The 26,096-nt window shown below is 29.0% G+C and overlaps 3 protein-coding genes and 1 pseudogene across 3 annotated transcripts in view; 3 read left to right on the forward strand and 1 right to left on the reverse strand.

Moving 5' to 3' along the window:
• LOC149891335 (uncharacterized) overlaps nt 1-26,096 on the forward strand; it is a 216,200-nt gene that overhangs the window by 119,712 nt on the left and 70,392 nt on the right. The gene's annotated exons all lie outside the window — the stretch shown is intronic.
• On the forward strand, nt 970-14,305 carry LOC149891342 (uncharacterized). The gene is made up of 6 exons (XM_090083011.1): nt 970-1,214; nt 10,798-10,968; nt 12,708-12,751; nt 13,334-13,425; nt 13,554-13,877; nt 13,976-14,305. Exons 1-6 carry the CDS (start codon nt 1,148-1,150, stop codon nt 14,199-14,201), a joined length of 924 nt encoding a protein of 307 aa, XP_089939137.1. The 5' UTR covers nt 970-1,147; the 3' UTR covers nt 14,202-14,305.
• Nucleotides 14,370-25,322, reverse strand: LOC149891343 (uncharacterized; annotated as a pseudogene).
• On the forward strand, nt 17,909-18,693 carry LOC149891344 (E3 SUMO-protein ligase ZBED1-like). The gene is made up of 2 exons (XM_090083014.1): nt 17,909-18,116; nt 18,322-18,693. Exons 1-2 carry the CDS (start codon nt 17,928-17,930, stop codon nt 18,637-18,639), a joined length of 507 nt encoding a protein of 168 aa, XP_089939140.1. The 5' UTR covers nt 17,909-17,927; the 3' UTR covers nt 18,640-18,693.

The raw sequence follows: 26,096 nt of genomic DNA on the forward strand, positions 1-26,096 counted from the left end.
CTAACTTGTAATATTCTTTGATATCCTGGCGCATGCAATTTATTCTTTTTAGGATAATAATGTTTAGATGTTCACGCCTAATTCATAAAACAATCAAACAAATGATAAGGTTTTAAGCTCATCAGCTCACATTCTTTAAAGGCCTTAAGGTAACCTTTTATAATCGAGGTAATATGTATGTATACATATATACATAGACATGTGTATATATATATATATATATATATATATATATATATATATATATATATATATATATATATATATATATATATATATATATATATATATATATATATATATATATATATATATATATATATACAGGCGCGGATCTAAGCGGTAGCCATTGTGGAAATTGTCACATAGTTTAAATTTAATGGCAGCCACATTAGTTTTGGGCTTATTTGCCAAAGGAATGTTCCTAAAAATTTAATTTTGTCTTCTGTAATTTACGGAATATGGCTAAAGAGATTCCTGTAGTGGCCGCAAAGGTTTTTATTATACGTTACTGACGTTTTATTCAATCAACAAATGATATGAAAAAGTAATAAAATATCGATCTTTTATTTTCACTGTAAAGTTAAAATTTCGCCACATATTTACAAATTCCTGATATATATAATCAAAAATTTTATAATCAAAATTTTGATATTAAAAAGAGTTATTTATTTAAGCGAAGTTAATGTAAAGAAATCAACAAAAGAGATTTTGGATAATGATTTTGTGCTTTGAGGATTTAATTTCATTTTTTTAAACAAAAAACAGATTAAATTTTTCGTACATTAATTAAAAAGAAAGATTCTCTGATCGAAACTTACTTGTTTCGTAATACTTGTATTAACACTATTTATGGAAGTTTCGAAACTCTTTAGTGACACGGGAAAAATGATTTTAAAAAAGTTTTGTTCAGACTTTTTAAATTGCTTTTTTGCATAATTACTTGCAGTTTAGTTGTTTACGCATTTCAACACGCTTTAAATATTTAAGGCATCACAAATATGTTAATGTTTCTGGAAAATATCTGCAGTTTATACCCAGTTTTTATGTGGATGTATAAGATTTTTAATAATGTTGTTCATTGTGTGCTTGATGAAATACACTTTTATATTTTCAGAAAAAGCTGTGTTAAAATTTTTTGTGGATAATGAGGAAAGACTTCGTCACAAAAATAGAAGTTTCCTTTTTTTTGATATATATCAGTAAGTTTCAAGGTAAGGTTTGTTCGAACTATGGTTTGCACTTTTTTGAAAAAGGGTCTTTTTATTTTGAAGTTTCCATTAAATTATTTCAGAGTTATACAGTGGAACCTCAAATATAGAATCTATTATTTATGAAGTCAAATTGCTAAATAAGTAAGCAATTAAATTTTGTAGGGTTTATGCAATAATATTGCTAACTTATTAGATTCACGCTAAAGACTAAATTTACATTTAGTATTCAAACTGTTGACTTTAACCTTCACAACACATTTCATTTAACTCCCTTTTTCTTGTGACAAACTTATAAACGATTAATTCATATAACATGTTAAGTTCTTTTGTAATAGTATTAATTCTTTCCGTCAAAAAATCATCTAACCACATCAATCGATATAGTACATTACTAGGCAAATAAACTTTTTTTTTGCTTCTTCTGCTTCTTAGTAGAAGAAATGATTTATTGTTTTTAATGTTCGTATCTATTTTGTATTATTATTTTGATATCTAAATGACGATTCTCATATGAACCATGGTTCTCGTATAAACCATAATTATCTAAGCAGCTTTATTCAAATCTTCAAACAGTTTGTTTTATAGTTTCACTTAGTTGCGAATGTATCTCAATTTTCGTATCAACTTTCTAACGTTAAAGTATGACCAGAATTAAAATGAAACCATACTTTAATTTTTTTAATAAAAACAATTGTAAAATAAGATTTTCATAGACTTTTTTTTTTCTGTATTACACTAAAATCTTTTTTAACAACGCCATTTTTTCGGATGGTTCCTACCAATCTTTTAAAAAATACGAGCTATTTCCGCAAAATGGTGACTATAATTGATTTAAAGTTAATTCTAGAATTTAGTCGGGACGATCAACAATCAGTTGCAGAATGGCTGGTAAAGGTTGAATTGGTATGCAAACTAGTTGGTGTAACCAATCTGGCATGTGAGGTACTTGTTTGTCTCACTGAAGGTGCATTCTCAGTATATCAACAGATAGCAGAAACTGATAAAGAAAGTTTTAACAGAATGAAAGTGGCTTTACTAAAAAGCATTTGCTGTTGACACATTTACAGCCAACGAGCAGTTTGTCACAAGAAAGCTAAAGAATTGAGAACCAGTTGATGTTTGTTTGGCAGAATTGCAAAGATTATCTACCCTGATTGGTAGGCTACCAGACAAAGCAATTGCATATGCCTTTGTTGCTGGGCTCCCCGAGAATGTTCGACGGATGCTGAGATCGAATTCTCGTATGGCCGATCTTAAAATTTATGATTGAGGAACGTAACAATGGATTGGACGAAAAATATGCTGTTGCTGCAATCAAAAGTATTAATGCGAGGTTGCTAGAGGATAAAACACAATCAGTATGCTAAGAGTTAAAACTTCCCAATCACTTTGCTAGAGATTGTCATCTATAAAAAAATAATAAGGGAAACAAGTCACGTAGAAGACGGGTGACAAGCAATGTGCTGTGTTACTCGTATCAGGAGTATGGACATAATAAGAGTTTGTCCAAAAGACGGTGTGAAGAAGAAGACCTTTGCGCCAGTTTTTTCTCTAAAAAATCAGTAATGGCGTTAACTTCTATACGCTTGAGCATTACCGGTGTTTTTCAGGATGTGTTCATTGATTCAAGATGTACCAGCTTCATCATTTAAAAAAAATATGCGACAAAAAAAAAAAAAAAGTTAGTGCGGTGACTGTAAATGAACAAAAACAGAAGTGCGAAGGTGTTAGCCAATCTCGAATCACCGCGCGAAATGGAAATACAGTGTCCGCGGAAGCACTAATTTATTTATCGATTTATTCAATTGCTTTTATGAGAAAAAATAAAGCATGTTGACTTGGTATACGAAACAATATGCCAAAAGATGTAGCTGGTATGAATATAATAGCTAAAGATTTCACAGCTCCATTTGAATAGGAAAATAGAGAATGGACAATTAGATGGAAATAAAATGGGAACCCTGAAACTCAAGGAGAATAAAGTTGATGAATATACTATCCCTAATGGCATATAACACAATTGCGAAAAAGAAATTGAAGGGAGGATTGAGAAAAAATGGCTGCAAAAGTAAGAAGCGAAAAAAAAAGGTCTTGTAAAAGTTTTGATTTCATTTCTGGCAGTTGTGCAGCAAAACAAAGGAAAAGTGCAACCAGTGCTAGACTTAAGGAAGCTGAACAATTTTAATTAAGCATTTACGGCGAATAAATGATAAACTTCGAGACTAAAGATGCTTTGGAGAAAATGTTTGATTAAATTTGACAACAATTGATTTATCTTCGACCAAAATTCGACAAAGTTCTTGTGTAACACGTTTGGGAATGGCCTTAACGTTGCGCCCATCATAATAAAAACGATGTTTGATAAAAGTCTATTGCAAGACGAAAAGATCTGAAAAAAACAACATCATACATTAATGATATGCTTGTAAATGAAGACACCGTATCAGTTCGCAGTGTATTTAATCATTTGTAAATATAGCACAGTATCAACAAACAAAACTTCTTTTTAACTTTGGACGTAGCTTGGTAAAATAATCCAAGCTATTAACAAAAATTTAACTGCTTACAAGCAGTTATCGATGGCAAAGGACTTCACACTTAACATTAACTAAACTATAAAGCATAAAAGTTCGGATATACTTTATACAACTTTTAGAGGTATAAATACTTCTGAACCTTGCTAATATCCAAATATTTAAATAATTACAATTTTTTTTAAAAACAAGATTAAATTTTACAAATATTATAGTTAATATTATTAATAGTTGTTTTAATAACTATTTTTTTAGCTTAAATTAAATATATTTAAATCAGTTTGGTTTTTGTTTAAATGCTGTAGCATATTTTATGATAATATATGAATAATTTGTCACACACTTTATATATATATATATATATATATATATATATATATATATATATATATATATATATATATATATATATATATATATATATATATATATATATATATATATATATATATATTTACATAAATCTAATTGAAAAGTGTAGGTATTAAAAAATAACTCATTTACAGCTGCTTTACAGAGAAATTGTACTTCAATAAAGTTGATTATTATAAATTATCATATTCCAGAATATGGCAAATTATTTTGAGCAGTTCGCCTGATAATATCAGATCAAATTTTTTAACGCTAATAACACTCTAAGTATGTAAAATACTTCAAGAAAATAATTAGACAAATATGGGTTTTGATTTTGAAACTTCTGGTTAGCAGTGTATTTCAACTGTAGAAGAAACTTGTTTTGTCAAATACCAACAGAATATCTTTCCTTCTGGTTAGAAAATATATCAAAGGTATTTTAATATATTTTTTTTACTGCTTTTTGCTTTTCGCTACATGCATACATACATATACACATACATATATACATACATATACACATACATATATACATACATATATATACATACATATATACACATACATACATACATACATATATACATACATACATACATATATACATACATACATACATACATACATACATACATACATACATACATACATACATACATACATACATACATACATACATACATACATACATACATACATACATACATACATACATACATACATACATACATACATACATACATACATACATACATACATACATACATACATGCATGCATACATACATACATACATACATACATACATACATACATACATACATACATACATACATACATACATACATACATACATACATACATACATACATACATACATACATACATACATACATACATACATACATACATACATACATACATACATACATACATACATACATACATACATACATACATACATACATACATGCATGCATGCATGCATACATACATACATACATACATACATACATACATACATACATACATACATACATACATACATACATACATACATACATACATACATACATACATACATACATACATACATACATACATACATACATACATACATACATACATACATACATGCATGCATGCATGCATACATACATACATACATACATACATACATACATACATACATACATACATACATACATACATACATACATACATACATACATACATACATACATACATACATACATACATACATACATACATACATACATACATAAATCTGTCAAAATTCTTGCATACATCTGTGAAAAAATCTGTGTTATCTGCTATTTAAATCTTGGTATGTATAGTTGATATTATAGCAGTTTCAAAATAAGATTAATTGAAATAAGTATTTTTTGTAATGTTTTTTATTTTAAATTCCTCACAATTAATTTTAGGTAGAGGAATTTCTCATGAATCTTGCAAAAGTAAAGCTGTAAGCAATATCATAGATGTGTATTAGTTAATCACTTGGAGATAAAAATATAGAACAAGTTGCATTTATGTAGTTAAAATATAAAATGGAACGCAAAAATATTGTAAATGAAGCCAGTTTATCTTTTTTATGGATGGACATCTACTGTGTAGTGAAGGAGAATTCTTCCTTGAAGGCTCCAAAAAAGTTATGATGAATATGTTTATGTCGGGAAACAAAATCCAATAATATAAAAATCTAATATAAATTTGTTTAACTCATTTAAAAGAATATCAAAAAACTTTTCTACAAAAGTTTATTTCCCCACCTCAGCTCCCCATTATCATAAGAGTTGCGGGTAAACTTTGCACTTTGCTTTTATGTGTTTGGTTAGCTTTTCGAAGCTGGTTTAAAGCACATTGCATACTAATAATAGGGTATGATCGTATAGATTTATATGGAAGCAATGCTTATAGATTTATATCCTAGTTAAATGTTTTGGAGAACGTTGTTACACCTTAACTGTAACAATTAGTTTTTTAGTTGCTCACTCTTAAAGGTTGTTCATATGAAAAGGTGGCAACCGTGTTTATGGAGATCTCGACGTCGTCCTTATTTTAACTTAATTTTATTTTGCGTTTAATGAATAAGAGTGCTAGCCCGGCTTGTGAGATCTCACTGTTTTTTGCTGAGATCTCGGCAAACGGGCTGGTTAATTTCTTATATAAATACAAAGCAAGTGAGTCAGCCCTAAAGTTGTTTCTCATGCAGTACTATTAATGCTTATTATATGTTTAATTGATTTTTTGGTTTTAAAAAGAACCATCAAACGGTTGATGGAATAAAAAAAAACGATGTCATTCAATCTCAGCATGCTCAAATTAATTAAGAAATATCAAAAACAGATTATACTTTGTAACATTTTGCCAACATTGATTAAAGCTGTTATTCACAACATGGTCAATTTTATCAAAAAAAAAAAAAAGAAAGAAAAGAAACTTTCAATGAGATCATTATATGTTAGAAAACCTTAAAATGTGTGCTGTAAGCTTTAAAGCGAGGATGCTTTTTGAAAACATTGACTTTGATGCCGAAAAAATTGGTTTAAATAGAGAAGATCACTTAGCTGTTGCGGAGCTCTATAATAAATTTGAAGAATGGTGTTTTGAGCCTGTTGCTGTCAATATTATAAATGAAAAAGATTCTAAAGATTTATATAATAAGGAAAAAAACAAGTTCAATAAAAATTGAAAGCAGTTCGACAAAATTTTTTGAAAGCAATTGTTAGTGGAAGTCAAATTGGAAATGATAAAGTTGTATTTTAGTTTTATTACCAGCTCGTTTCTTTGTGCGGTAACTCCGCCAATATTAAACCACTTAATTTTGGTGTGAAAGGGGATGAATTTAATAAAGCTGAAAAAAGTCTTTTATCAGTCTATCAAGACTTTTCAGAAGAAGTAGAGGCAGAACAATAGTAGTGGTAGATAAAATGTATAACACAAAAAAAAGAAAATGTTGATACCAAAACTCGTTGACAACAAAAGAAAGCACTTGGAAAAAAATTTAAGCACGACATAGAAACACCAAAACTGTTTAAAATAGCTTGAGACAATGCTCAATTTAGAAAAGAAATGACAGAACGAAAGCGAAAATCAACGAAATATTTCAAATATAGTATTAATACAGTTTGTAAATCAATGACTAACCTTGGAAATATTATAAGTCATTCTACTGAGCTATACTAATACAAACTCAATCATAAAGCCAAAATCAGTTTGATCAAAATTCACCTATCATATATGCAAAAATGCAACTTCATCCCTTAGTATTACCAACATATATATATATATATATATATATATATATATATATATATATATATATATATATATATATATATATATACATAACCACACACACACACACAACACACACACACACACACACACACATACAGTACTGTGAATAAGTGTTAGCCCACCATAAGTTTATAATTATTTTTGATTTTATCGTAAAAATATAAAAGACATATGAAGTAAAAAAAAATTAGTTTTATAGACATATATTATAAGCAAAGTATCGAGAAATAATTTGATAAAACATTATACAAAAAGAAAGAACAATTAATACTTCGTATTTCCGCCTTTTGGGTTGATCACAGAAGCTAGTCTCCTGGGAATTGATTCATATAAATTTGTAATGAAATTTTGTGGAATATTGTCCCACTCTCTTTTTAATATTCAAAAACATTCTTTGACATTTTTGGGGTTATATTTAGCCTTTTTTTTATCCAAATAATCCCAAACATGTTTAATAAAGTTCAAATCTGGACTTTGAGGAGGCCAGTTCATTACTTCGAGAACTCCCTCCTCACACATGTCCTGTAAATATTTTTAACCACTCGGGAACATTGTTTGGGATCGTTGTCTTGCTGTAGAATGAAGTTATTACCAATTAGTCTCATTCCAGATGGTATTGCATGATGCCTTAAAATCTCTTTATACTGTTCTCCTGTCAGTTTGCCATCAATTCTGATTAAATCACCTACTCCAGATAATGAAATACAACCCCAAACTAAAATAGAATCTCCCCCATGCTTGATTATTGGATGTAGACAATCAGGGCGATAAGCCTCTCCTACCCTTCTTCTTACATACTGTCGTCTTCTGCTACCGAACAATTCAAATTTTGATTCATCTGTGTATAGTACACTGTTTAACATTTCTTGCGTCCAATTATTATGCTGTTTTGCATATTTAAGTCTTTTTTCCTTATTGCCACGACTTAGTAAAGGCTTTCGAACTACAACACACCCTGTTAACAAAGCTTTAGCAAATGTCGTCGAATGCAAGATGCGGAAATATTTGTCCCAGTCGCAGCCTGATTGTCTTGAGCTAGTTCACTGGAGGTTTTTTTCTGATATCGCAGAGAAATTTTTAAAATACTTTATGTCATGTTTTGTGATCTTAGGAGGTCTTTCACTTCGAATTTTATCCTCAAGAGATCCCGTGTTTGTAAATATTTTTGTATTTTCTCTAATGGCTGTCCTTGAATATTTTGTTTTTTGGACAGTTTGTCGTTGAGAATGACCTACTTCATGAAGCACAATAATTTTTTTTATGTTCCAGTAGTGGAACTTTACCATTTTATTACTTAAATAACAATAAAAATAATAATACAAAAGAAAAAAAAACAAACAAAAATGTAAATTAGAAGAAGTTACGCTCTTAAAAAAACAAAAAACAATATTAAACACAGTATCTTTGGAATATCTTTGTAAACTGTACTATAATCTAATATGAAGCCTTCACAGCAATAAATAAACAAAAATGCAAGAGCAAACTAAAAACAAACGAGCTGATACGAATTGGGTTTACATCAGCATACAATGAAAATAAACACTTTATATATCTAAGTTCAAAAATAAATGTCAAATTTGATAAATATTGCATTTGCTTGTTAAAATAGTGTTTAGTATTGTTTGAAGTTAAACATTATTTTATATAAAAAAGTAATCGGAAGCTATTATTCAAAATCTGTTAAAAAAACAGGAGTTTTAGTAAGTGGGCTAAAACTTATTCACAGTACTGTACATATATAAAATAACAATAATAATAATAGTTTAATTTTTTTTCTAAACATTTAATTCATTAAGAAATCAAAAGACAACTGAAAAACAATTTCATGACTCACAGGTACGAGTAAAAAAAGAGAGGTTTTGAATAAAATACAATGCATTAGTAACATCTCATTAAGTTTTACTTATTAGATACAGTTATTAGATTGCTTCATTCTTTATACTTTATGCAATACTTTACTTAAAATTTTCAGCCGAAATCATTAATTAGTTACTCAAAATAATTTTTATTTTAATCTCTTAAAACTAGAAGATTGCCACAAAAGTAATCTTTTATATTTAATTTAGATTACTTATAAACTTCATGCTATATTTCTTAATAATTTCAAAACAAACTTGAGAAGAGAAATATTGCTAAAAAATATGAAAATAAAATTTTACAGATCTCACAGTTAATAACATTAAATTCGTGCAAGCTTATAACAATATCCCATTTTATTGACCACAATTTAGTAATAATCGACTCATACCTGTGAATCATATTCTTGTCACCAGTAGGATATGTTACCGATATAAAATTTACAAGTCTTTAATTTGATACCATAAAGATTCCTCAGATATTTGAATTCATTGTAAAACAATATTTAAAGCAGCATACGTGTAAAATTGTGCAATTTGTCTTTTTTTAAAATATTTTATTTCTTTCTTAAACACGCTGGTGCTTCAATCTCATTCATAAATAACCTCGCTTAAAAGCAGTACTTCTAAAAGGTGATAATATTCCAAACTATAGATTATATTACCATCTCGTTTTTTGAAATAAAAATTCTACTTAAGTTATTATTGAGAAAAAAAAGGTATTATATTTTTGACACGTTCCTTTTTTCATAATGCAATTTGCTAAGTGCAGTTTGCTTTGTCATAAAAAAGTTTATTTTTAAATAACGTAAAAATTTTAGGCTTTAAAAGATTAAAAGTGGAGTCTCCAAGAAAAAATAATGCTAAATGAATTAATTATCTATAAATGACGAAATCAACATATGTTATAAAATGATTTTTAAAAGACTTTTACGCACCGCTTTAAATAACTTGCCAAAATTTCTTCAGAAAAGTTGTTTCATTGAGTTCCTCGACTTTATAAAGTTTCAAAAAAACTTAAGTGGTTTGGTCAAACACCCTCATTAAGTTGATACGGAGTTATTCCGATATTACGTTACGGAAAGCGGCAAAAGTAAAACGTGCCCTCTCTCTTTTCGATAAAATTGGTTTTCAAAATTTCCCTAAAAACATGTTCTAAACCATTTTTACATTGACCTGTGAGTCATGATTCTAAGTTATTTTCTAGTTATCTTTTGATTTCTTTGAATTTATTCCCTCATGTTGACTCGTAACTTAAAATCATAATATTGCTGCAAAAGTGTTGTTTACAGATTGAGCTCTCATAATTTTATCAAAACTTAAATATATTTCTGGTTATTTATGTGAAAACAAATTTAAAATTCAATTGTATACTGTTTTATCTTTCATGCAGCTATCTGCACCTTTTGTTTCGACTTTACTGATGCTAAGGTTTTTAATTGTAACGATATATGTTATATGAAAATTACAAACTTTACATTTGTTGCTACATTAAACTTTTTTTTTTTAAAATTAGCATACAGTCAATGCTTAACAAGTCAACTGAGCAGTTATGATTGCAAGTTTTCTGATCAATCCCCCAAATACAGTATTTTGACACAATGCTCTAGAGTGAATGAAGATAGTTGTTGGCAGCTTCTTCATACATATGCATACTCATCCTATTCAGAATGTATTACTTGTAGAGGTAAAATACCTTTTACTTATTTGAATATTTTTTATAGTATGACTTAATTATTTGAATATCTTTTAAACTATGAATTTTACTTATTTGAACATCTTTTAAAGTATAAGCTTGATTTTAAAATATAAATAAAACAAATATACTGTTTATTTAACTATTTCATCAGCATTTATTAAATATAAAACAGAGTTGTAATACAATCATATATTGTTATAAGAAATATGTATTCAAAATTAAAAGTACAAAAATGCGTATTATGTTAGGTCTTTTGGTTTTGTACTCTCTCTTGCACCTAAATTTAGTCATGGGCTTTTACGATTTCAGAGTAGAGCTTATAAATTTGTCCTGTTTGTTATGATTACACCATTCTTTGAGGCCTCCGTACCCAATTTTAATGCTCTTTCCGCCACTTGTGTGAGGCATGGGGACTTTGTGTAAGTCCAGTCAATTGGTATTGGCTTTTCCAGCATACTTTTCAAATCTTCTGTTGCCATATTATTTAGTTTTGGTGGCGAAATTATTTTGTCCGGCGAGGTATCTCTGCCTCCATAAAAATAGTTCAATTTAGTGTTTTGACTCGAAGTTTATTTTTAGAATATCGAACTTTCTAATCCCAACGTTTAAAACTGTCTTGCCTGATTCTCATGCTTTTATGACTCTTCGAATGCAAAGGGTTTTGATATTTGTTTTCTTATCAGTCTGCATGTTTAGGGGACCTGGATCGCGCTTCGCAAGACCTAGAAGACACATGGCTGAGCTAACGGCGAGAGAATGTCCTTTTGATAATTAAAAAAAAAGTGAACAAAGCATATTTACCTTCAATTTTAAACCATCAATTTCTGTTGCCATTACTCCTGATTACATTTTTAATTACAAACATATGGATTTCAGTCAGGTCCATACAGTACTCAATTGGAAAGTAGGGGTTACATTCTGAAACCTTAAGCTAAAGCTGACTTCAATAAATGTCAAAAAAAAAAGAATGATTTGTAAAATGGCAATATTGAATTAGAAAAGCTCATAATTGAAGAAAGACATTTTATGAAATATTTCCCAATTTAACAATCTTTCTCAAAATAAAAAATTGCTACCAAAAACTCAGAAGAAATTGTCCCGAAAAAATAGTAGAAGATTACACCGGATAGTAAACTCTCTATATGTTAGGGCGGGGATTTTTTTTATAAATTAATTAAACTTTATTTCTAGATATTTTATTTTAGAGTGATTTAGAGAGTGATGCTTAACTTTGACTCCGGTATCTGGATAAAGGTAGTGTGGGAGTGTGGGAGTAGCGCAGTTAAAATGTGATGTAGGTTTGTCAGTGTGTAACGCAGATATGATAGAAGCGCGGCAGGAGTATTTGACTTTAAAATAATAATTATTAACGCATAGAGCAATAATAATAATACTAATATTGCCTTAATAAAAATAAAAATACATATATCTGGTTTTTCTTCTCTTTATTATCTTTCTTAATAAATATTCTCAATTATTTCTCATATACATCTATTCTCTTAATATTATCAATAACAACAAATTTATACGCTTTTTATAAATAAAAATTTATTAAACCTAAACAAATGTGACTAAAGACTTTCAAGTTTCTCAAAAAAAAGTTTACTACACTGGTGAAGTTTTTTTAATTAACGATGTAACTCCAACTCTAAAAATTAAACTATAAAATCTAACTTAAAAAGACATAAAAAAAAACAAATACGTCATTTTAAGCGTTTATCTTTCAGAATTTCAAACATTTGTGGCAAAATTTGAAGCATCAAGCTTGAAGGTGAGTTCTTTCACAAGTATTTTTTAGTTTGAAAAAACTTTATCTAGAGTTATTTGAAAAAAAAAACTCAATGTTAATACATATTTATGAGTAGGATATTGTGTTTTAGGTTAGTAAGCAAAGTGAAACTATTTATCATGATTATATTTTGAATAAAAATAGTCAAAGACTTGCCCCGTGAGTGAATAAAAGTGGTGGAGCTCATCCTCTAAGAGATCAAAAAATAAATTTCAGAAAGGACTTTTTTACACTTTTTAAAATAGTAACTGCTGCTTGAATGAGTTGTCTTATTAGAAAACTATGTCTTCCGTTTTACAATTTTATGAATACTGTTAGTAAAGTTCAAAAAATGCGAAATTTATTTTATGACCGTTTTGAGATAATAATATAATTGGATATAATGTAAAGGACTTTAACTTGTTCAAACCAATATAGAGTTTATTATGATAATTACAAGTCTTATTGCGTTCATTGTTGGTTTTCTTAATAACACTTTTTTCAAACATTCTTTACTTGCGCACTGTTAGAAATTTTATGATACTTTGTAAAACTTTATACAAACCTGCGTTATTTTCTGTTTAGATACAAAGAATTCAGATCGAAACGATGTTGACCTCCTTCTTTAATGACTACTGTCGTAACGATGATTGCTTCATTTTTTATACTCCCCGACTGTTAGTTCCTAAATTTTATAGTTACAAATTTAAACTTTTATGATGCAAAAAATATTAACATAACTGTGAATTATAAAATTTTTCTCAAAGAAAATGTGCAAGTTAAGAAAATTTTCTTATCTTCATAGAACTCGAAAGATTGGATTAACCAGCTACTTAAAAGCTTTAGTCTTAAATTTCGCCTTGGAGAACCAAGTATTTCTTATGAGATTTGTAATAGTTACTAAAGAAGGAGAGGTATTAGCAATCAATTCAATAAAAGCCGGGTTATACAGTCAAGAAACTTTGACCTATGATAATTATTGGCTAAAATTTCTACCTGATGGCAATAAGGATGCAGAGAATGAAAAGACTGGTAGTCAAACTTTGACTATTGTACTTGTTTGTCTTTCATTGGGAGTGATTATAATTATAATTACCGTCGTTTTTTACTTACGCCGACTTAAAAAACGGTAAGATTAAATCCAATGTAGTATTTAACTTAAACTTATTTTTCATTTTTTAATATAAAAAATCAAAATTGACGAAAATTTATGCTCTTTAATAATAGGAGAGGACGCAATACTGCTATAATTTTCACTGCTGAATCTCAAACTATAGAGATGAGAGAAACAGCTCCAACTCAAACTAATAATTTCTGCAATCAAATGGGGGTAAACAACTTAGGTCATTCTGATGAGCCTCCTCCTCCGTATGATATTTTTGGATCAGAACAACACTCTAAAAAGCCTCTTCCTCCGTATGAACCATTTGAACCTGAACAATCGAAAAAGTAATTATTAATGTAAAAACTTCAGCACCTTGCGTAAAGATGCATTTTAAGCGTTTTATTTTAAATAAGTTTTTTTAATGTTTTATTAAAGCAGTATTTCTTTAAATATTTTACAACGTTTTCTCTAAAAAAGTTTGTGTTTTAGACAAATTTCTGCCAGGCAAATTGTGTTTTAGACAAATTTCTGCGAGGTAATTGGTCTCAACATTCTTAAAATATCATCCTTTCTGCTACAACAACCATTTGTCGTTTTTTTAATTCAACAATCCCATGCCTATTTTCTATGAAAATCGCACATGAATACTTCACATCCTATTAAAATAATAAAATGTTATTGAAAAGTAATTAGAACTTACGTTGCAAGATATATAATATAAATATATCAAATATATAGATAAAATAAAGACACATCAATAAAAACAGATTCCAAAGCACGAATCTTCTCATTAAAATGGTCAGTCATGCCAAATAAAGGTTGAAAAATGACATTGGAAGATTTTTTAACATTAAGGGCATTTAAAATTGTCTCAAAAGTTTCAGTTTCAGATACAAATGTCGCAACTATTTCGTAACCAACAATTGTTTTTACTACTAAGAATAACATTGGCAATAAATATCGAGTAGTTTTGTAAATTGTATCTAAAAACACCATTTCATTACCATATCTATTTAGAAGTTTTTTAAGCCAATCAGCTTGATATACAAACAGCAGCTCATCACTTCTATTGCTACTTTTTGGATGAAAATCTATTTTCATTTTAGCATCAGTCTTCCACTCGCATATTTTGTTTTCTAAACAATCTTAATCAATGCTCGAGAATCTTTTGAGTTAATAAATTGAAATTTATGATTTGAATCAAATTTTATAATCTCAGGGCTCAACACATTGATAATCATATAAAGAAAAATAGAGAGAAAAATGAACATAATGAACATTAACTTCCTTTATTGAAACAAAAGTTAAAGATAAGCTCAGCTAAAAAGAAAACTTCGATGCATCTTATTTTTTTTAAATTAAAAACTTTTATATCAATTTAAATGCTCTTTAATAAATATTGCGATACGCGTCAACATTTGTCAAAAAAAAAAAAGATTTGTTGAGCCCCAATAGTAAAAGTATTTTTCTAAACTATTTATTGCATATTCTGGTTAAACTAATCATTGAATAATTTTTTAGAGTTAACCAAAATTCAATATTAAAACAATTACTAACTAAGCTTTTGACTTTCATTTCCTGACATTATTTCTTGAGTAGAATCTTCTGTTGTTAGAAGGAGGTAAATCCATTTTCGCAAACATATTACTCACAGTAATTTTTAAAAAACTTTTTATCTCGCGAGCATTTGAAACACCTTGATTTAGAAAATTCAGAAATCTTTGCTGACAATTGATGATCAATTTTTTGGCAGAGAAGTTCACTCTGAAGTTTTAAACAATAAATTATTTAGATAACCTACATTACTACAACTATGTTTGTTACAATTAATAGTGTACTCGTATATGCGTGTAACAAAAAATTAAAACTATGAGCATGCAAATAGTAAAAAAAAAACACCAATTCAAGTGTAAAATGGGCCTTTCCACAAAAAATTTGAATATATATATATTCATACGAGTTGTAAAAAACACATTTAAAAAACTCCAATTTTAAATCTAATTCAATTTTCTGTTTTAGATGTTTTTTTCATGACATGTCTAAACAAATGTTGTACTATATATAAATTATTTTTATGGTGCTGTATTCTCATATTTTTCACATTTTCATGTATAAAATATATTTGCTCCACCCTCTGAGTATATTTTATTGTATTTAAAACTTTTAAAAATAACATTTCTTTTCTACATCCTTTACATCACAGATAAAATTTTCTGCGTTGTTGAATAGTTATTTATTGTAAAAATAAAATTCAGCGAATTTTTAGTTATTCTGGATCAGACTACTGTAACTGCAATTTTAGTAGTTATGAATGAAGAAGACTATAATTATAAAATGATTACTCAAATTTAATTTAATTACCAAAAATCAATAATCTACAATGTTCTATCAAAGCACAAAATAGTAAATGAAAAATAGTAAACAAAATAGTAAACAAAATAGTAATGTAAAATCTACAATGTAGTAAAAAGCACAAAATAGTAAAATCTACAATGTTCTATCAAAGTACAAAATAGTAACCTTTCCAAGAGGATAATTTTTCTGACACATTAGGTTATCAATTTCATCTTTAACATTTCTAGAATATACTGGAGTTTTTTGTTTTGTTAAAGAATTCTTAATATCTTTTAACACTAAACTCTTGTAATAATTTGTTAGATTGACAACCTGAAAAAAAATGACAGAATTGATCAGACTTTTTATGTGAACAATATTTCTATCGTTAAAATAAATATCGTACAAAAATGAAAAAAAACTATAAAATTTATTAAATTTCCAAAATTTTAATATCTTATCCTGATGAACTTTATTTGTTAATAATTTAAATTATGGGTTCAAACGGCAATCAATCTATCCTCAACGGAGCCTTTATTTTTAAAGACGAATCAAAAAAAATTGGTTATCTGTAAATATTGTTCCAAAGAATTTGCATATCACCGAAGTCTTACAACGCTTCAGTATCATTTGAACAGTAAACACGTGTTCTTCGCAACTACTAGTAAAAATCAAAACAAGATCGTGAGTTCCTCAAAACAACTTACAATTGAGGACAGTATTAAATCACAAAATGGCGTAAATAAACAAATTTCTGCAGATAAATCAAAGGAAATTACGGAAGCCATTGTTTGCTGGGTTGCCAGTAGCTGTCGACCACTCAACATTGTTACAGATCCAGGTTTGACGAATGTCATTCGAACAGCAACGTCCGACTACAGTTACAATCTTCCCTGTCAAAACACAATTAAAATTAAAATGCAAACACTCTATGAAGATGAGAAGAAAAAAAAAATAGACCTCGTAAACATGGCTACTAGTATAGCAATTACCTGTGATCATTGGTCTTCAATGGGTAATGTCAGTTACCTTGGTTTAACATGTCATTTGATAGATAACAACTGGATGTTGAACTCATTTGCCTCAGGTGTTCATCAAACATTGGACCGACACACCAGTGACAATGTTTCAACCCACATCAGAAATATTGCAGATGAATGGGGATTACTTGAAAAAATATTTTCTATTGGTACTGATAACGGTAGAAACATTGTAAAGGCTGTATCAAGTTTTCCCTTCAATTATCTTCCATGTTTCGCACATACCGTTCAGCTAATTATAAAATCTGCCATTGAAGAGACTGCATTTGACATAACACTAGCTAAATGTCACAGAATTGTTGGACATTTTAAACATAGTCCAGCAAATAATATGGAATTACATGAAAATCAGATTGACCTCGACCTGCCACAAGAAAATCTAATTCAGCATGTTGTTACAAGGTGGAATAGCATGTATGATATGCTGAGACGTATGTTGAAACATAAAAAAGCCATCACAGTAACACTTGATGAGCAAAACCATTACTTACAGACTTTGACAGAAAGAGAGTGGGAAAAAATGGAGAAAATTGCTGATGTTTTGCAACCATGCAAAGTGGCTTCAGAATTGTTAGGTGGTAATAAATACGTATCTAGTTCGGTGGTTTTACCAATTATATGCCACTTATCACGTGAAATGGTTATTCAAGATGATGATTCTCGTTACATCGCTCTATTTAAAGAAAAATTTGTAAATGAAATGGAGCGCAGATTTAATGATTTTTCGAATGATAGTTGGTTGCAAATCTCGTCAGCATTGGATTCAAGATTTAAAAATTTATCGTTTATAGCTTCAAATGAAAGATCAAATGTCTGGCAGAGATTATCGAAGCTTCTTGAATCTGTTCCAGACCTCAGACCAGTATCAATAGAACAAGAACTAAAAGAGGTGAGCATTTTGTAGTAATAAATTTGATATTGTTTTTTTATTGGATTATTCTAATGACATAATAATAGATTCAAAATTGCATTTATTAAAATAATCGTTTTAATGATAGATAAAACTCTATGAGTACTATAATATTAATTGAAATAGTTAGATAATATCTATATGCTTTATTTATGGTAATATTTGAATAATTATTTTGCAACAGCCATCAGCAAGAAATTTTAAAATGGCATTCAATCTACCAGATCTGGATGAAGTTGATTCCCCAAGTGAAGATGAAGTGAGTCGATATCGAAAAGAACCCTGCGCCAAAATAGATTCAGATCCTCTTCAGTGGTGGAAGCTACATCAAGGTTCATATCCTCGATTAGCAACAATCGCAAAGAAATATTTGCCAGTTCCAGCGACTACAGTTCCATGCGAAAGACTGTTTTCAACCGCTGGATTCATTGCAGACAAGCACAGATCATCTCTGCTGCCAGATTCATTGAACATGTTATTATGTTTAAAAGACTGGCTTTAAGAAATTTTTTGTTTCAAGTTTTTAAAATATTTTATTTTTATTGGTTGTATTAGAAACAATATAAACTATAATTGGAACTTTTTTATGATGTTTTATCATTTGCATGCAAATAGATCAAATGATTTAAAAAACTTTTCCTGTTTGTTTCCTTTATTTATTTAAATTATAATGTTCGATTAATCGCGCGATTAATTATGATCAAAATATTTAATCGTGCGATTAATTGCGATTAAAAATTTTAATTTGCAAGCCCTAATATATATATATATATATATATATATATATATATATATATATATATATATATATATATATATATATATATATATATATATATACAGTATTGGACAAAGCATTTGCAACAAAATAATGCTAATTTAGTTTCTTTATATAATAGTGCTGCATTTTTTCAATTTAGAGAAATAACTATGTAACTGTTTAGAGACAAAGTTCTTCAAGTTTTATTCATCACAAAGTTCATTATTTGTACACGAAAATTAATAAATTAATTAAAAGTATTAAAAAAAGTTGATTTCCTTCTGGACAAAACAAGTGCAACTCAACAAAATGTTGACCAAGCTATATTTCGCTATCAACATTTCGTGGCGAATCCTTTGTTGTCGATCAAAGCCTTGCATCTTTGAGGCATTGATTCGATCAGGTGATCAATGAAACTTTGTAAAATCGCTGCCCAGGCCTTTTGGATTTGTTCAAACAGTTGATCCTTATTACGAACACCTTCAAGATTAATTCTGTGGTTGACGGTATCCCACAGGTTCTCGATAGGGTTGAGATCCGGAGATTGAGGCGGCCAATCCATCACCGATAGGTGGTTGTCTTGAAACCACTGCTTGACTACTTTTGCAGTGTGTTTCGGATAGTTGTCTTGCTGAAAAACCCATTTTATTGGCATATTCCATTCAGCATGAGGTAACATAACATCTTTCAGGATATTTTTATACATGAAACGGTCCATTATTCCATCTTTTCGATGTATTGGACCTAGACTGTTAGCAGAAAAACACCCCCAGACCATTACATTACCTCCACCATGCTTCACGGTCTTATGGCAGTAACGTAAATCGATGCGTTTTCCGGCCGGTCGACGTACACGGCAAATGCCATCGCTCCCAATGATGTTGAACTTCGATTCATCACTGAACAGGACAGTTCGCCATTTCTGCACATTCCAGACAATATGAGATGTATCAAATAGAAGTCTTTTCTTCTGGTTTTTATAGTGAAATCAGCGGTTTCTTTGCAGGGCGTCAAGAAAACAATCCGGTTTCAACAGCGCGTCGTCTGATTGTTCGGTCCGATACAGGTAGCTCTAATTGCTTTTGTATCTCGACTGATGATATCCAGGGATCCTTCTTGACAGATCTGACGATCATAGAATCCTCTCTAGAATTGGTGGAACGCCGTCTTCCACCTTTGTTATCTGCTGCCAACTTCCCCGTAGAACGATATTTGGAACATAGTCTTGATACGGTCCATTTTTTCACGCGATATTTATCACAAATACTTTTTTGTGACATTCCTCTTACGTAATCGCCAATAATTTTCTTTCTTAGTTCCAATCCAAGACTGTCGGGAGCCATTTTTGCACTTGAGGCCATAAAAATAATAAATATTTCTGGATGCTACTGGATGCTTCCAGATGCTTCTTCTGGAAACTTCTGCAAACTTCTGGAAGCTTCTGCATACTTCTGGAAACTTCTGCATACTTCTGGAAATTTCTGGATACCACCTTTAATTATTAAAAAACTTCCGTGACGTTGACACGGACCAGACTTAAGAAAATAAAACAAACCAAAAAAGTTGCACTTGTTTTGTCCGCTGCAAAATGGCAGTTGTCAACGAAATTCTGCCTGTGTGCTGTCACCTGTCAGCTGATTGCTCATGTCATGGCATGCTATGACTCCAGACTCCTGAACTGTTTGCTGTGGTAGTATAGTTCGTTTCGTTTTTAAGACATGTAAAATTAGGAACACCTTTTAGCATTGTTCGATGTTGGTTGCAAATGTTTTGTCGAATACTGTATATATATATATATATATATATATATATATATATATATATATATATATACACACACACACATATATATATATATAAGGTATTATGGGAAACTCTAAACAATTATTTAATAGTAATTGTTTGAATATTTTTTGCCTGCACTACCAAAATCTTTTTGAGTTGAGGAAGCAGCAAACCAAACAGTATTGTTTATCTCGTAGTTATGAAAACATTGATTAACTTCCTCAACCGAATTACATATGTAGGTGTAAATTGTATCTGAAATATTAAGTGTGTATTTCAATGATAATGGAAAAACATGGTAGAGCAAAAAATATCTAAAAATCATGGAAACTTGAAACTTTTGTAGGGTAATTAACAGATAGAACACAGCGCTCAGGTTCTTCAACAGTATTATAAATACTAGTTGTTTCTCTCGCTGAAAATTTAATTTACATAGTTTAGCGACTTTTTAGATTTACAAAAATTAAAAAATCAGGAAAGTGATAAGTTAACCAATACATCTTGCAAACTTAAAAGATCTTCTGCCTCACCATTTGGTATGTCTGTGTCATCGCAATCTGAAGTATCTGAGCTAATAACGTAATAATAAAATTTGATTACAATAAATCATTTATTGTTTTTCTGTTCATTTAAAATTTTCTAAATCTAGAATTTACTTCATTAGTTAAATCAAAAAATATTTTTTAATTGAAAAAAATTGAATTTTAACTTATATTTTTTCTTGATTGATAAAAGTTTAGAAATGTTAAAGCTATAAAAATTTAAACTTTTAAATTAACATATACCTAGGGTGGTCATCTGCGTTTATTTAGTAGAGACAGTCCTGTATTTTTACAAAATGTCCCGTGTTCTTTATTTGACCACATTTCTTCCGTATTTTTGAATTATTTAGTACAAAGTTCACTTTTTAATTTATAATGAAAATTTTAACGTTTTTTTTATAAATAAATTAGCAATTTATGATGCAGTCGAATTTCTCTATTTGAAAAATTAAATTTGTCATTTTATTTTTGAATATTAAATCAAAAGATTGTTTTATAAATTAAACTTCTTTTGTCTTACCGGAAAATATCTTTATCAAATAAATTAGTCAATAAACAGTGTTGATGTTGTATCAAATTATCAAATGTAAAAATCGACTTGGTAATGAGACAATTGATTAATTGACAACTATTAAATACAATTCTAGCTTAAAATGCTTGCAGTTTTATAATCTAATTAAGGATAATGTTTTTTTCCTTAATAATGTTATTTCAAAAGAAAAAAAATTGAAAAAAAAAAGAAAATTTATTTTTAAAACATGATATTTAAAAAAAACGATTAATTATAATAATTGAAGCTGTGTTCTTCAGAGTCTCAAAAAAGAATCTAACTAGATATTACAGCGTTTTTTGTTTTTTTTTGCTTAATTTATCAAGTTTCTTTTTAAAACTAATCACTGAAATGGAATTGACAACATCACTTTCCAAACAATTCCAATTTTCAGCAATAAGGTTCGTGAGGAAATAATGCCTCGGCAAGAAGTTTGGAACATACTGCCTTCTCAACCTTTGATTGTGCCCTCTGGTTAGCCTAACCAACACTTCTGGTTCACGATGCCGATTGATAGTATCATGTTTCTTTAGGAACTTATGCATTTGGATAATATCACCGTTTTCTCTTCTATTCGATAGATTTTGTAAGTACATTTTATTTAACCTTTGCTCGTAATTGTCTCCCTTTTTTTTGTCGCCAAGTTTTGTAGCTTTTCGTTAAACCCTTTCGATTAAGTCCCTAGAAAATTAAGGATTCCATACTTGAAAAGCATATTCCAAGTGCGCCGAATGAGTGACTGATATAACAATTTGAGTGATGTTTCATCTGCGACTGTGACTTATATAACAATTTGATTGATGTTTCAATTGCGTGTTTAAGGGTAGCCAATTTTTGATTCGCCTTAATTACCATTTTTTCAACATGGTTTTCCCATTTTAAATTGTCCGAAACATAAACACCTAGGTCTCTTTCCAATTTACTACTAGTTTATGTTCAATTGTTCAACTGATTCTGTAGTGTCTTATTTTAAACTATATGCTTATTTCGGATTATCACGACCAAAATGCATGATTTTACATTTATCTATATTAAAACTGATTAGCCTTTTTTTTTTTTCCAGGTATATAAGATATCAAGATCATACTGTAGAGAGTGGTTCGTCTTTTTTTTTTCTAAAACTTCAATTATTTTTACATCATCAGCATATAGCCTCGCTTTATTGTTCAATTTTTGTGTTATATCGTTTATATAAATTATAAAAAACAATTGTCTTAAAACTAATCCTTGTGGTACCCCACTATTCCCATTTTTATTCAAATTGTCCCAAAAAAACTCTCTGTTTTCAATTTGATAAGAAAGCTTTACACCATTGCAACAATTTTTCATAAATACCCAATGATTTCAGTTTTAAGAGCAGCCTGGAATGCGGAACTGAATCGAATGCCTTTGAAAAGTCCAAAAAGGCAACATCAACCACAACTTATCGATTCTGTTGTTATATCTAATGTTTTAAGAAGGTTTGTCACAATTTTTTGATTTAACGAAGCCATGTTGTTCTGGTATTGATTTATTTTCAATTAAAAGATTCGTTATTGTGTCCTTTATAATACTTTTCATTAGTTTACAAATAGCGGAGGAAATTTGACGGTAATTACCTTGATGCAGCCTATCCCCGTTTTTAAAAATTGGGGTAATATTTGCTTTTAACCAGCTTGTAGGCAATGTTCAACTTAAAAATGAGCATTTAAATATCATACAAAGTGGTCCAGCTAAACTGTCAGCACATTTACTTAAAAATATTGGATAAACTTTATCAATACCTGGAGACTTGTGCACATTTAAGTTTAGTTATCGTCTTTTTATATCTTCCTTTTTAAACATTGGGGTTGGGCAAATTTTTTCTGTTATACTTTCACATGTTGGCATATTAGTTAGGCTTTCGTTTATAAATAAAAAATTAAAAAATCTATTTAATTGATTAGCAAGAACTTGACTGTCGGTTGATATTTCGTTATTTCCAGTTGAAATTGCTCTTATATGGTTTTTAACTTTTAGCTTGGTGTTAATATAAGCATAAACTTGTTTTGGATTTTTTTTTGATTCTGTTGCAATTTTTTTAAAATATTTTTTGATTATCATCTTTACAAGTGTTTTGACTCACTTATTTTTTGATTTATATTCTTCTTTTAGATCTAAGTTTTTGAAATGAGAAGCTTTGTATCGATATTAAAGATTACGCTTTAGTTGAATTTCGTGTTTCAACTCTTTATTCATCCATAGAGATCTTCTGATTTTAGTTGTTTTTTGAATAAATGAGGGTATAAAATAATTGCATCCATTTTCATAAACTAGAAGAAATCTCTAGTAACACTGATCAACATCAAGTTTAGTAAACTCACGACTCCAGTTAAATCCATTTAAATATTTTAAAAATTCATCATAGTTAGCTTTCATAAATAATCGTTTGGTAGTGATATTTTTATTTTTGCAATTATTATGAGCTTGATAATAAAAATTAAAACGTAAAACATGATGAACTTTTTTTGTTTTTCCCAAGGGATCCATATGCACTAAGCTAGATATACGAAAAGGAGAGGCTATAAACACTAAGTCTAATATATTGGTCAATTTTGTTTCACCCAGTTGGAATGTTGGTTTTTTTACATGTTGTGTAAGATAACATTTTTCAATACATTCCAGAAACTGCCTCTCTTTATTTGTGATGCAGACACTTTCGTAACTAGAATTCCATATACTGTTGAAAGATGGAGAATTGAAGTCACTACATACCAAAATTTCAGAATATATTTTAGCTCTTGAGAAATAATTGTAACTTTCTTATATGGAATTGAAAATGTTTTGACAGTTTACCAGATCATCACTTCCGGTCTATAAATACAGTCACATAATATGCATTCATTGCTTATTTTAATTGTACACCATATCTGCTCAACATTTTTATTGTTGTAGACTTACTTATTGACTTACTTATTGACAAAAGAATCAATTTGGTCATTTACATAAATACAGACTCCACTACCTCTGGTAATCTTGCGGTCTCTACGATAAAGGTTATATCCAGGTATAATTGTTGCTGAAGTATCATTCCACCCTGTTTCTGTAATGAAATTTATGTATGGAAAATTTCGTTTAATTTCGATTATAACTTCGTGTAGTTTACTTTTTTAAAATGATGTGGCATTAGTATATAAACATTTCAACCTATTTGTGTTTTATGCAAAACTTATAACTGGTTCTTTTGCATTATCGTTTATTTTAGTATTAAAAGCTTGAATATTTGTCCCAGTTTGTTCAAATATTTGGATGTTATTACTATTTTTAGCCACTTTACACTCAAATTGCTATGTCTTTTTATTTAGTTTTGCTACTTTACTTCTTCTTATACCATTGTTTATGTCTGAATTTCTGTTTAAAATTTTAATTTTAGACCTTAATTACTTCATTAAAATTCTTTCTGCTTCAGTCATGTCAGTATTTAAGTAAATATTTGGTATCTTTTCCCTGTTTCGAAAAGCTACTTTTAGCACTTGATTTCTTGCATGCACATCAACAAGTTCCAAAATAACGGGGGACTTTTGTGACATATCCTTTGATCGTAGTGTCGTAATTTTTGTAATTTGCACACTCTCTAAATTTATATCTAATAACTTTTAATACTTCTTTTTTGTCGTCTTCCTTTCTTTCGTTTAAATCGGTTTTTATGGACTGGTTCAAACCAAATACCATAACATTGTTTTCTCTTCTAGCTCTCTCAGCGGTTTCGTTTGCTACAGTATTAATAATATCTATTTGTACTGTGATTATTTTACTATTTTTACAAGCGACGACATTCCATGACTTATCATTTATTACACAGATTGTTATTTTTAGCAGTGTTTTCTTCTTCTAGTTTTATTATTCTCTTTTCTAGACTTTTAATTTTTTCTTCTTTAGAGTTGAGCTTTATTTCTAATTGTTTAGTTCTCTCTAATAAATCAACCATTTTTTTGTCTTCTTCCTTTTTTGGAGGAAATGTGATTGTTTTATTTACTTTTTACTCTTTGCTTACTTTTTTAAAAAAAATACGTCTGAGATCTTTATTGTCAGTTTTCTTATTATCGTTTATAAATAAGGATATGTTTTAAACGGATTTTTAACGTTGGAAAACAGCTTTGTTAAAATATACATCTGAAAATGTTGAATATATCTGAAAATGTTGAGCAATTTTTAGACGTTGAGCAAGATTTAAGACGTTCAATGTTAACTGAGTTACAATTAGTTTGTAGAAATATTAAAACCAATGGTACAGTGGGTTCTTATTAATATGATAGAGAAACAAATTATCAATCGATTTGTGTTTTTTTAATTGTAAAATGATT

The sequence above is a fragment of the Hydra viridissima genome, unplaced genomic scaffold (assembly GCF_058129835.1).
Source record: "Hydra viridissima isolate aposymbiotic clone 2 unplaced genomic scaffold, HvirCarnegie_v1 scaffold_3, whole genome shotgun sequence".
NCBI lineage: Eukaryota > Metazoa > Cnidaria > Hydrozoa > Anthoathecata > Hydridae > Hydra > Hydra viridissima.